Source organism: Pseudophryne corroboree, chromosome 9 (assembly GCF_028390025.1).
Source record: "Pseudophryne corroboree isolate aPseCor3 chromosome 9, aPseCor3.hap2, whole genome shotgun sequence".
Taxonomy (NCBI): Eukaryota; Metazoa; Chordata; class Amphibia; order Anura; family Myobatrachidae; genus Pseudophryne; species Pseudophryne corroboree.
The window spans coordinates 423038612-423052813 of record NC_086452.1 but is presented as its reverse complement, the minus strand read 5'-3'; the positions used below and the strand labels follow the sequence as shown (position 1 = coordinate 423052813).

The 14202-nt window shown below is 46.5% G+C and overlaps 1 protein-coding gene across 1 annotated transcript in view; it reads left to right on the top strand.

Moving 5' to 3' along the window:
• Nucleotides 1–14202, top strand: part of TAFA4 (TAFA chemokine like family member 4) — a 492869-nt gene that overhangs the window by 475501 nt on the left and 3166 nt on the right. Inside the window, exon 5 of the mRNA XM_063938840.1 lies at nt 12999–13123. Within this exon, the coding sequence (XP_063794910.1) occupies nt 12999–13123 (125 nt within the window). The remainder of the gene's footprint in view (nt 1–12998; nt 13124–14202) is intronic.

Below are 14202 nucleotides of genomic sequence, written 5' to 3'. Positions count from 1 at the left end.
ATAGATACACAAGGATAGATGCTGCCTATTGCATAATGGTCCACCAGATTGCTAGGTTCTTAATGGGTTGTATGATGATACCCCGCAATGTTGGCCAAGTATCAGGAGGGTGTGAGAGTAATGAATATGAGACAACTTTTAATGTTCTGTCATATATGAATTTACAAACTGTATTTTTCAGTTTGTGCTCAATTTTCTCATGGTTTGTAAACTGTTCATTATAATCGGACTATTTCTAGGGCGTGATATTCCCTATTACGCTGTTATATGCTCTAACAACATCTTCCATACAAAGCTTATGGAAACTCCACGTCTTCTCCTAAAGATGTCTAGTTTTTTTTCTTATAGAAGATATATTAGGCCGTGTTTCTCTATCTTATGCTAAAGTCATTTATCTTCCTCTCCTTCATCCGCAGAGCATCTACTCAGACATGCTCTTTCACACCTCTGTCGTCTTTCATCTATCCTTTCTTTCATAGTTTGGTAATTCTGCAGGATCTTTGCTCACATCAGATGCATTCCTGCTTCAAGATTTTTTTCATCAGAGAGAAGGTTTAGTACCCAGATTTTATTGTGTTTCTATTAACAGACTGGTGCCGAGCTGAGAAAATCATCCCAGGACTGGACGTAAGCAGAGCTGCATTAAATCCCCATGGGGCCCCAGGCAAAATACAGGTTTGGGGCCCATTCCCACCCCCATCTGCAAAATAACTCCCCCCCCCATAAACATGAGTTAGGGCCTTGTATAGTGCACTGGACCCTAGGCAGGAGCCTAGGCTAACTAATGGATGATCCAACTGTGAATGTAAGCAAGGAAAAGGTTCACTGGTGTCATGGTTAGTGCTAGGGGTAGAACAGAAAAGAAGAGGGTCCTATCTGACGACAGCTTACATATTAAATAGTAGGGGTTTGGTGGGTTTGGTAATGTTACTCCTGTAATTGCTGCCCCACCTCCCGCTGAGCAGTGCAACATCACACACTATAGGGCAGCAGGCCATGACTGTATGGTTCCTGTTGCTGCCACTGGCCGCAGCGGCTGCGTGAGACGTCACGCAGCCACCGCGGCCCGCCCCCCCCCAATGGTCTGGCCACGACTGCGTTTGCCGGACCGCGCCCCCTAAACGGCGGTTTAAAGCAGCCGTCCAGACCCCTCCCGCCCTGTCAATCAGGCAGAGGCGATCGCTACTGAACGACGGCCTTTATCTGTCCGGCATGCGCCGGCGCACTGTGGCGCCGGTGCATGCGCCATTCCGACCCGATCGCTGCGCTGGGATAAACTGCAGTGAGCGAACGGGTCGGAATGACCCCCATAATGCGGAAGAGTCATCTGCTCACATAGGGGCACACTGTATGTCGCAAAGTTTGGGGAGAGATGAAGTGGAGAGAGATAAAGTGTCAACCAATCAGATCCTAACTGTTATGTCACAGGCTGTGTTTGAAAAATGACAGTTAGAAGCTGATTGGTTGGTATCTTTCTCCACTTTATCTCTTTCCAATCTTCGATAAATATCCATTGGCGTATCTATAATTGGTTCTATGTGTGCAGAACACACAGGCCCCTGGGTCCACAGTGCACACCCTGCACCCATATAATTATACTTGCCGCTCCAGAGTCCCACGGCGGCCAGCGCTGCAGACAGAAATCACCGGGAAATGGCGCAGTGCTCATTTTGTCAGGGAATTGCGCTTGCGTGATAGAGGTGTACCTGGGAAGGTACAGGCACCATGTTCCCGGAGACCTAGAGTAAGCATACGCTGTAGACTCAGTCACGGCTTTTACTGCTCTGCCAGAGTGGAGGGGGGGGGGGGGCACATGGGTCCTCTCCTCTCTTAATACACCCCTGTACTGTAGTCTTGGAGGACACCCCAAAAATCAGTGAGTCTCCTAGACATTGCAGGAGACAAGGTAAGTACAATATGGTATTTCCATCTTCTTGGCCATTAAACTTTTCCGGCAGACAACTCCCCCTTTGACCATCACTGTCTGCAAGTTTGATTCTGTTGCTCTCAGTGAGGAGTCTCTGCCTACTTACATGACATAGTAGCAGTAGTTCCGCTATGATATTTGCAACAACGGAGCAAAGCAGAGCTGCAGCATTTACAACTTGTCTTTTGTTCAGCAGACAAACCCCATCATAACTGCCAACAGCCAGAAAGATACGTACCCCAAAATGGGATCCGGTCAGGATCCCGGCTGTCGGGATCCCAGCAGTTGCCGGAATCCTGACCCCAGTCTGAATGCCGACTCCAGCATCCCAAATAGGGGGGCAGATGTATTAACCTGGAGAAGGCATAAGGAAGTGATAAACCAGTGAAATGTGCAAGGTGATAAAGGCACCAGCCAATCAGCTCCAATATGTAAATTAACAGTTAGGATCTGATTGGCTGGTGCCTTTATCACCTTGCACATATCACTGGTTTATCACTTCCTTATGCCTTCTCCAGGTTAATACATCTGCCCCAGGGTCCCAAGCCGGGCGCCCGACGGAATCCTCACAACCAGGATCCCGACCGAGTGTATGCCGCAGCGTGGGGGGGGGGTTAAAGGTTTAGGCTATGGGGGGGGGGGAGTAATGGTCAGGATGTGGAGAGGGGGTTAGTTTTAGGCTGCAGAGAGGGGGGTTAGATTTAGGCACCCACTGGGTGAGGGGGGGGGGTTAGGTTTAGGCACCCACCGAGAGGGTTAGGGTTAGGCTGCGGGAGGGGGAGGGTTAGGTATAGGCTGCTGCAAGGGTGAGTTAGGATTAGGGGGCCATTGGGGGAAGGTAAGTATACTAATCATCCCCCGTCGAGATTCTCAAGATCAGGATGCCGCGGACGGTTTTCTGACCGCCAGCATCAAGACCACCGACATTCCAATCCCAGCCCCACAAAAACAATACACATACACAAGCAGGTGTGCACAATAATCCACATCATTTACCTGCAGTGCAGATTATTTCCCGCTGCAAGGGGTTTTCTGCATGTGTAAAAACAGGAGCTGCTTTCTGTTTTATTTGGAAGATTAGTAAAATTACAGTATGTCAGTCACACTGGTGTTAAGCCATCGATTTTATACATCAGAGCGTGTCTTTACACTAGTAATTATATTGTGCAGCAACATGATGTGTCGTGTCATTTTCCACTGAGCGTCGGCAATGTCTGAACACTCTATAGGTAGATTTATTGTAGCTATTTAAATAACCTGGCAATTACATTGGGCTTATTTTAGCCTTCTATTTGCACAGACTATTTCGTTTTCATGTAGTCTATTTTTCTGTAATAAAAATGGACATGGATAATTAGCTACTTAAAAATGGGATATGGTCCTTAGGTCGACCTCCCTTAGGTCAACAGTCATTAGGTTGACATGCATTAGTCCGACACCTGGAAAATGTTGACATGGGGTTTAGGTCAACATGGCAAAGGTCGACACATGAAAAGCATGGTGAACGAAGCGAGCCATGCGAGGGGACACTGTGCACTAATTGGGGTTCCCGGTTACTTTACAAAGAAAGTAACACCCAAAAAAAACCTCATGTCAACTCTTTTCCATTTTGACCTGCCGACCATATTGACCTTTTCCAGGTGTCGACCTACTGCCTGTCGACCAATAGTGGTCAACATAATGTGTCGACCTAAATAGGGTTGAGCCAGCAGACCCATTCCCTTAAAAATGCCTGAGGTCCACCACACTCTGAAGCACAATGTGGCCGATCCCAGTGGCGTAACTACTGCCCCCGCAGCCCTCACGGTGGCTTGGAGGCGCAAGGCTGCGGGGGGCGCCGCCACTGATTTAGCGCAGATTGACATGCGGACGAGCCGTCCACATGTCATTCTGCTGTTTCCTCTCCCTCCTTCCCTCCAAACCTCCTCTGCTGTGAAGGAGGGACACGGAGGGCACAGCGCGCGCCTCTCCTGTGTCCCTCCTGCGTCTCCGGCGGGTCTATTGAATGAAGTGCCCGTTCATGAGCTCTGATTGGCTCACGAACCGGCACTTCATTTAACAGACACGCCGGAGACGCAGGAGGGACACAGGAGAGGCGACCGCTGTGCCCTCCGTGTCCCTCCTTACAGCAGCGGGGAAGCGAGGAGCAGGGGGTGGGGGTTAGAGTTGTACCTGCCACTGGGGGAGCATATCTGGCACTGGGGGAGGGCGAGCATATTTGGCACTTGGGGGGGCATATATGACACTGAGGGGGCATATGTGGCACTGGGGGGTATATGTGTACCTGGCACATGGGGGGGGGCTATACATGGCACTTGGGGGCATGTGTGTACCTGGCACTGTGGGGGAATATCTGGCACTGGGGGCATATGTGGCACTGGGAGCACAGCCCTTGCAACAAGCATTACCCCCTAGCAACGAGCATGACACCCAGTGCATGAAACCCCTGGAACCGTGCATGACACCCTGAGCATGAAAACCCCTGGCGCTGTGCATGGAACCAAGAGCATGAAACCCCTGGCAACGAGCATGACACCCAGTGCATGAAACCCCTGGCAAAGAGCATGACACCCTGAGCATGAAAACCCCTGGAACCGTGCATGGAACCAAGAGCATGAAACCCCTGGCAACGAGCAGGTAATTTAAAAGTAAAGAGAAGCCTTACTGTAGGACTTAATGTGTAATGGGCATTGCGGTGTGTGGCATAATGTGTCACGGACATTGCGGTGTGTGTCATAATGTGTCACAGGCATCACGGTGTGTGGCATACTATGTCACGGGCATTGTGGTATGTGGTATAATGTCTCAGGGGCATTGCAGTGTGGCATAATGTATAACGGGCATTGCGTTGTGTGGCATAGGGTATAACGGGCATTGCGGTATGTGTCATAGCCATAACGGTGTGTGGTATACTATATCACGGACATTGTGGTATGTGGTATAATGTCTCAGGGTCATTGCAGTGTGTGGCATAATGTATCGCGGACATTGCGGTAAGTGGCATAATGTGTCACAGGCAGTACAGTGTGTGGCATACTATATCACGGGCATTGTGGTATGGGGTATAATGTCTCAGGGGCATTGCAGTGTGGCATAATGTATAACGAGCATTGCGGTGTGTGACATAGGGTATAACGGGCATTGCGGTATGTGTCACAGGCATTACGGTGTGTGGTATGTCACGGGCATTGTGGTATGTGGTATAATGTATCAGGGTCATTGCAGTGTGTGGCATAATGTATCACGGACATTTCGGTGTGTGTCATAATGTGTCAGGCATTATGGTGTGTGGTATACTATATCACGGGCATTGTGGTATGTGGTATAATGTCTCGGGGTCATTGCGGTGTGTGTCATAATGTGTCACAGACATTGTATGTGCTATAATGTTTCAGGGGCATTGCAGTGTGTAGCATAATGTATAACGGGCATTGCGATTCCTGTCATAATGTGTCACAGGCATTACGGTGTGTGGCATAATGTGTCGGGGGCATTATGGTGTGTGTATATTGTGTCAAGTGCATTATTGTGTGTGGCATAATGTCTAAGGGCCATTGCAGTATGTGACATAATGTATACTGGGCATTACTATAAGGAGAAAAAATTACAAATAATGTAAGGGGCATGAATCAGGATTATTTTTCTTTCCTGTGGTGGCCAACGTCTGGGCGTGCAGGTTGCAAAACTGGGGTATAAGGTAGTCTTTTCCTGCAATGCCAAGCCCCTTTATGCGAAGCCACGCCCATTCCAACAAAGCCACACCCCTTTTTTGCGGCGCGCGTGCACATTCATCACTTTACTAGTACCAATTATGGAGGGGGCGCCAGAGAATTTTTTGGCTTGGGTGACAAAAATTTCTAGTTACGCCACTGGCCGACCCCACATTAAAGTTAAACTTAACAGATATTAGTGTTTCACTATCTAAAATAAAAGTGTAACTACAGTATGTACTGGTTGTGTACTAAGCATTGGACGGAGATAAGGTACCAGCCAATCAGCATCTAACTGCCATGTCACAGGCTGTGTTTGAAAAATGACAGTTAGGAGCAGGGGCGGATTGGGAACAAAAAGCGGCCCTGGAAAAATTTGTACTAGTGGCCCCACATGGGCAGCACCAGAGGTGTAAGGTCTAGCCATGGGCCATGGCAGCAGCGCCCTCCCCCCAAGACTTTCCAGATAGTTGGCATGTCCAGCATCAAGCGGGAAGTTAAAAATAAATAAAATTAAATATTATGAGCACATTATATGATACACCTTCAGAATTTAGGAAACTATATCATTCTTTAGAAAAATATATTTTCTTGCTTATTACACCAACCGTATCCCAATTACTATTCACTCAATCTTATATATCAGCCAAACAGGCAGACAGAGCATACACTAGATCATCTGCAATCACAGGCTAAGTGGCAAAGTCATTTTCATATATGCAAATTATTTTGCATCTTATTCATTATGTCTATAAATAGGACCACATGTCTTCAAACAAAACAGGCCCCGCGGGTGCGTCGGCCCACCGGGGATCTTCCCTGTAAACCCTATGGCCAATCCGCCTCTGGTTAGGAGCTGGTTGGCTGGTACTTTATCTCCGATCACTTTATCTTTCCAAGGCTTAGTACATACGGCATACTTACCTACATTGTAAGTCTCCTCTCCGGGAGAAGCCCGGAGAGGAGACGCAGCAGGTGTCTTCGGGGGGCGGGGCCGGACTGTGACATCACTAAGCCCCGCCCCACATCGGGAAATGCCGCGGGTCCACGGGAAGGGGCGGGGCTAAAATGATGCAATTTACGTCATTTTAACCCCTTCTCCACCCGACGGACCCGCGAATGCGGGAGGTTATCTCCATCCTGCTCGCATCACTATGATGCGAGCAGGATGCGAGAGATCTCCCCTCTCTTCCGGGGGTGCGGGGGGCTACCCCAAAAAACGGGAGCCTCCCGCAGCTTCCGGGAGAGTAGGTAAGTATGACATACGGTAGACCCCTTAGTTTAATAGCAGTACTGATTACTAGAGGTGCTAAAACCATGCAAACCAGTTCGAGATACTTGAAAATGATTGCAGTACAAATGTGATTTATTTTGTGTGTGATTGATTATTCTGCGTTTAGCTGTCAAACTCATGATGTAAAGTTTGAATTCAAAGTTCACATGGCAAACGTAGCCAAGTAGGCTCAAACAATCTGTAATTCAAATTCAGCCCCAATGTTTTTGTTTTTTCTAAACTTCAATCATTTTTGCAATTTTATTTTTATTTTGGAGCTGATTTGACGAGTCAGTACAACAAAAATGCGTTTGTAACAAATTTGAGAATGCATAACCAACATTTTATTGATTAATGAAATAGTTGCACATACAAGTGTATGGACTTTGGGGTTATTCAGGTTTGTTAGCAAACCAAAAGAGCACACTAATGGGCAAAACCATGTGCAGTGCAGGTGGGGCAGCTGTAACGTACAGAGGGGGTCATTCCGAGTTGTTCGCTCGTTGACGATTTTCGCTATGCTGCGATTTGTTGCTAACTGCGCATGCGCATGGTACGCAGATCGCATGCGCTAAGTAATTTAACACAAAACATAGTAGATTTGCTGGTGTTAGAGCAACGCTTTTCAGTCGCTCTGCTGATCGGTGAGTGATTGACAGGAAAGGGGCGTTTCTGGGTGGAAACTGAGCGTTTTCCGGGAGTGTGCTAAAAAAAACGCAGGCGTGTCAGGGAAAAAACGCGGGAGTGTCGGGAGAAACGGGGGAGTGGCTGGCTGAACGCAGGGCGTGGTTGTGACGTCAAACCAGGAACTAAACGAACCGAGCTGATCGCAATCTAGGAGTAGGTCTGGAGCTACTCAGAAACTGCAAGAAAATATTTAGTATCAATTCTGCTAATCTTTCGTTCGCAATTCTGCTAAGCTAAAATACACTCCCAGAGGGCGGCGGCTTAGCGTGTGCAATGCTGCTAAAAGCAGCTAGCGAGCCAACAACTCGGAATGAGGGACAGAGAGAGTTAGATTTGGGTGGGGTGTGTTCAAAGTGAAATCTAAATTGCAGTGTAAAAATAAAGCAGCCAGTATTATTTACCATGCACAGAAACTATATAACCCACCCAAATCTAACTCCTCCGCACATATTACTTCTGCCCCACCTGCAGTGCAACATGGTTTTGCCCAATTGCTAACTTTTTTGGTTTGCTAACACCTCTGAATAACCCCCTTTGGGGGTAATTCCAAGTTGATCGCAGCAGGATTTTTGTTAGCAGTTGGGCAAAACCATGTGCACTGCAGGGGAGGCAGATATAACATGTGCAGAGAGAGTTAGATTTGGGTGTGGTGTGTTCAATCTGCAATCTAATTTGCAGTGCAGTGTAAAAATAAAGCAGCCAGTATTTACCCTGCACAGAAATAAAATAAGTACCAACCCAAATCTAACTCTTTCTGCACATGTTATATCTGCCTCCCCTGCAGTGCACATGGTTTTGCCCAATTGCTTTTAAAAATCCTGCTGCGATCAACTTGGAATTACCCCCTTTGTCCACTATTTTGACACATTTCGGAACTTTTACAGGTTATCTAGTAACACTAGGCAATCTAGATAGTTGTGTTCTGGTTTCTGCACACCAGGTGCTGCAAGAGACAACTGCTGGGAGGAAGCAAAAAGGGCTGCTAGATTCTCAATCTATTACAAAGGGTAGGGATTGAGGACTGTTACCGTTTCACTATATATTAAGTGTAGAAAAAATTATTTAACTTTTACCTACTGTCTCCCATTACCAAAACCAGTATCAGTTCCCACAGTTCGTACACAGTGTAAAAAAAAAAGACCGGATATAAGGCAAAAAGGTCAAATAATAAAGCTTAGTATGGCAGTTAGTTTGCTGGAATATCGCTGCAACTGTATCCTGTACAAAGCAACCTGATACATGTTACCTTTATTCACTGGCAAACCAGTCGCTTACAATAAGCACTAGCTTTTACTGCCCCATAGGAATGTAAAACTGATAATCAACACAGTCCTAAGCAAATTCTGTTTCTTCTAAAGGATAGAGCAGACAGCATGCTGAGCATATTTAGTTAAGTTAAACACTTGAGTTGTTTCAGCTACTTTACAGATGGAACACATTTGGTTTTAAAATAAGACAAGATCCATCACCACACAGCTACAGGGATGGGGCAGCACGGATGGTGTAATGGTTAGCATTACTGCCTCACAGCACTGAGGTCATGGGTTCAATTCCCACCATAGCCCAAACTGTGTGGAGTTTGTATATTCTCCCTGTGCTTGCATGGGTTTCCTCCCACAATCCAAAAATATACTGGACGATTAATTAGCTCCCAACAAAAATTACCCTAATGTGCATGTACATGTGGTAGGGAATACAGATTGTAAGCTCCCCTGGGGCAGGGACTAATGTGAATGGCCAAATATTCTCTGTACAGTGCTGCGGAATATGTGTGCACTATATAAATAACTGATAATAAATAAATAATTATACCAGAAAGCATCATATTAACCCTGCCCAATTCACCCTGCAGTGGCATCACTGGGGGAAGGGGTGGGGGTTACACTAATACTCCAGCCAGGTTGTCTTTTGGTGGCAGTGATGACACCGGGGGTCAGGAAAGCAAGGTCATGTCCCTTCACACAATACAATGACACCTTTTTTCCTAGCGTGCTCGGGAAAGCTTTACAGCGCACCGGGTGTCACAGGCCATAAGGACGCTCCTGCACTCTGTCAATCACTGTATGCCTAGCCATGTGTGTTATTGATGTACAGTAAATGAAGTTATATGATGGAGAACTTAAAATGTCACATGAAAGACAGTAGAACGCTTTCATTTATTTAAATGTTTCGGTTTTTCTTCTACAATACTGCTTGCTTTACTTTCATTTATGCCTTAAATTATTAATGAGAGTAAGAAACGTCTTTATTACATGTTTCCCGTTGACATTAACTGATGAGAACTGAACAAAGTGCAGGAAAATGAAAGTCCTTTTCTGGAGAGAAATGGGCTGTGCCTTCTCTGGGTTTTGCATGGTTGGTGCCAAGTAGGCAGACCTATGCACCTAATCCATACACTGCTATAAATGCCTACACACGCTGGCACTATATCCTGCATATGCCAGGCAGCTAGACATGGGCTACTGAGGAGGTATGGCAATTGAAATGTTTTTGCCCATGCACCATTCCTTTGATGCACTGGCACATCCCTGCTGTTTTGCACTTCTGCTCATATTAATGTAGATCAATATCCACTGACGGATTTATTTGTTCTCTAAAAGTTCTTATCAGAGGCTCCTGGCTCTATTCATGCACTCAGAGTGGTAAATGAATTAAATAAACTGGCATTCGCCAGCCCTACCACCTTAAGGTGCGCTGACTGAGAGCTGATATTAAGATGACAGTCTTATGTATATGATGAGAACGTAAAACACTGTAACACAACAATGTGATGTGTTTGTCTACATTTATGTGATATTAACTCAGAGCCAGTGGTGCAAGTAGAAAAAATGTCTTACAGGTACTGTGTGCGCGTGCCAAAATGGGCGTGGCCAAATGCCATACGGGGCGTGGCCAATGGAAATGTGGGCGTGATACAAATATAAGGGAGGGGCAGATACACATATGACCCCCACAGTGCCAGATACACGTTGCCCCACAGTGCCAGATACACATTGCCCCACAGTGCCAGATACACGAATGCCCCACAGTGCCAGATACACGAATGCCCCACAGTGCCAGATACACGAATGCCCCACAGTGCCAGATACACGAATGCCCCACAGTGCCAGATACACATTGCCCCACAGTGCCAGATACACGAATGCCCCACAGTGCCAGATATACATTGCCCCACAGTGCCAGATATACATTGCCCCCACAGTGCCAGATATACATTGCCCCCCACAGTGCCAGATATACATTGCCCCCCACAGTGCCAGATATACATTGCCCCCCACAGTGCCAGATATACATTGCCCACAACAGTGCCAGATATACATTGCCCACAACAGTGCCAGATATACATTGCCAGATATACATTGCCCCCCACAGTGCCAGATATACATTGCCCCCCCCCCCCCCACAGTGCCAGATATACATTGCCCCCCACAGTGCCAGGTATACATTGCCCCCCACAGTGCCAGATATACATTGCCCCCCACAGTGCCAGATATACATTGCCCCCCACAGTGCCAGATATACATTGCCCCCCACAGTGCCAGGTATTCCTGAAGCAGCAGAATCCCCCCCCCCCTCCCCTGCTCACCGCTGCTGCTGACTTGTGTGAGGGGAGGAGAGCGCAGCCCGTGCCTCTCCTTTCCCTCAGTCTCCAGCGGGTGAGTTCAATCTTCAGCGCCGATCCGTGAGCCAATCAAAGCTCCGCGAGCTCTGATTGGCTCACGGGCGGCGCTGATTTGAAAGAAGACATTGAGGGGCAGGAGAGGCGCAGGCTGCGCTCTCCTCCCCTCACATCAGCGGTAGCAAGCGGCGGCCCGTCGGTGTGGGTACGGCGTACCCACGGCAAAATTCTTAAGGGTACGCCGTACCCACCCGTACCCGCATACTTGCACCGCTGAGCCTGAACAGGACTATATGCCACTATGTGCCAACCCTGCCCCCTAAACCCGTGACATCACATCTAGTTGGCGGGGCCACCGGCTCTAGAAAATAGGGTATCCTTAGGATGCTATATGCAGCTTCACAGGTGCCTGCCTATAGCCAGGACCAAATTAACAATGAGGCGGATGGAGCTGCAGCTCCAGGCCGCTAAATAAAACTAGGCCTATCTTTATGACAGCATGATGATTACCAGCCAACAGTTCACCACACAGCCATAAATCATAAGTATTAAAATTGTATTTCTATTTTCCACACAGCATTATGCAAATTTTGTACTTTTACATATTTAGGTAGACATTGGAGGAGTACACACCCACATGGCACTGGTCACACCCACAAAGACCTAGCCACACCCACACAGCACTGGTCACAACTCCTTCACTTACCATATTAGACCCTTGACCATTTTCATCCCCAGGACTATGAGGCCCTTATTCTGGTCGTTCCGGGCACCCTACAAGCCAAATACAGGTGCTGTGGGGCAGTGATGGTTACATCCCCCGGGGCCCTTTGCCCTGGACAACGGCACATCTCGCACACCCCTAGATACAACCCTGCATTAATCTTCTAAAGAGGACAAGTGGAGGTGTTCCTTATAGCAACCTATCAGATTCTAAAATGATAGCTAGAACCTGATTGGTTGCTATAGGCAGCAAGCTCTGCCTGTCCTCTTAGTACATTTGATAAATACCCCCTATAAACAGGGAAAGTATTTAAAATTTATCCCATTTACAGTACCTTTCAAGTGACACATTTGTTTATTTACTCATCGAAGTAACACTGAGCACATATACATTTTTCTTCAAACCTGTGTAATGTGAGCAGAAGTTGTCAACCAACATTTATAAATCCAGTATGACATCGCAGTGGTTTGATGCCATCATATTTTGAAATTGTTGCAGATCCTTACAAAACAAGACATTATAGAAACTGTGAGGCCGGTATTTAATTAGCTGCAGTAGTTTACCCCAGCTAATTAATTCGGTGGGGGCTATTCAATTACTCCCGATACCTAGCACTTATCAGGGAGATTATACTTCAGGTGCCTCAGACATCCGAAGCATCATTACCGATTAGCTGCCCTCAAAGCCGGCAATAACACATGGGTCCAGATACTTATCCCGAATCCCATATATTATCACACGAAAACAGAACATTTTTCTCCCGAAAAATTGGGCTTTAATTGAATAGCTCCATAATGACCTTCTGACAAAAATCCCGTATTTTTTTCGGGGTAAAAATGATCAGGGCTAATTGAATACCAGCCTTAATGTTAATTGTTGTTTTTAATCACAATACAGCGAAATCTATGCATGATGTTTGCAAATTATCTAATTTTTCGATTGAGAATATAACTAATACAAAAATGTATGACATCATAATAATAATAATAGTAATTTTTAGCTGGCTGTTTCAATGAACCGCTTGACCTGAACAACACATCTGCATTTTAACTCCTTAGCATCCATCGTCATCCAGAAGTGGTGGTGTCACATGCAGCCATGTATGGAATGGGAGGATTGTAAAGTTTTGCCGGATCTTACAGGCTGGTCCTGCAGCAGCGGAAACAAAATCAAAACAACAAAGGTGAGCGGTAGAGCATACAGTAGGTGGTTACAATGTCATGTAGATAAATACACAGGAGTACTGTCCATATGTGCCTTAAATGGACAGTGCCTAGTGCCTACATAAATTCATGGACCCCCACGAGGGAAAATAATTGTCGGTATGCCGGCGGTCGGGCTCCCGGCGCCGGTATACTGAGCGCCGGGAGCCCGACCGCCGGCAAACAGAAGACCACCCCATCAGCCTAGTGCTGATGCCCTGTGTCTCCCCTCCCGGCCGGCTTACAGGACATGCGCAATATCTCACAAGCTGTAGGTGTCAGAATGGTCACCATACATTGGTTCATACATTGGCCTGCATATTGGTGCGCAGTCTTAAAGATAACAGCACCGATAATGACTGGGGAGCATGGTGCCCTTGTCATTTGCCAGCAATGATTGCGCTCATACATGGAAGAGAAGCGGTATCAGTGCACATAACGTGTGCTGATACCACTTCTCTCGCATAACGAGTGTTCATACATCTACCCCTATATGTGCTACTAGTTACAGAGACAATGACCATGACTAGTCTTGTTGTAGTGGGAGACCAATTGGTGTCACTAATGACCATTATATGAGAGCCATTTTTTCCCCAATACATTTCCCCCAAAATGGCAGCTTCTGTGGCATCAATGTACTGCACTTTCATTTATCATCCATTAGGCAACATATACTCCTGACAAATGCCCAGTTGGAACTGAGGGGCCATATTATTGTGTTCTTTTTTTATATTTTGTTGAAGTTCTATAGCTAAGAAAATAAAATGTTTTTAAATTACAATTTTGAAGCTCTAACTGTAGTTCCTAGATTATCCACTGTAAAATTACTGTCCTGTTGCATTTTGCTCTCTGAGAAATGCGTTAGTTTTGGCACAGCAGCCATGTTTGCTAGTGAAACCACCACTGTGCTGCTGTTGGTGAGTGGTTTCTTCCTGTCAGCCATTTTGTTTTCACACTGCAATGAAAGTTATCTGAGACTGTGGAAAATTACTGAGGGACTGTAAAATGTAAAATGTGATGACACTTTAAAATGTGTTGACACAGAGCTGTAAAATGTGAT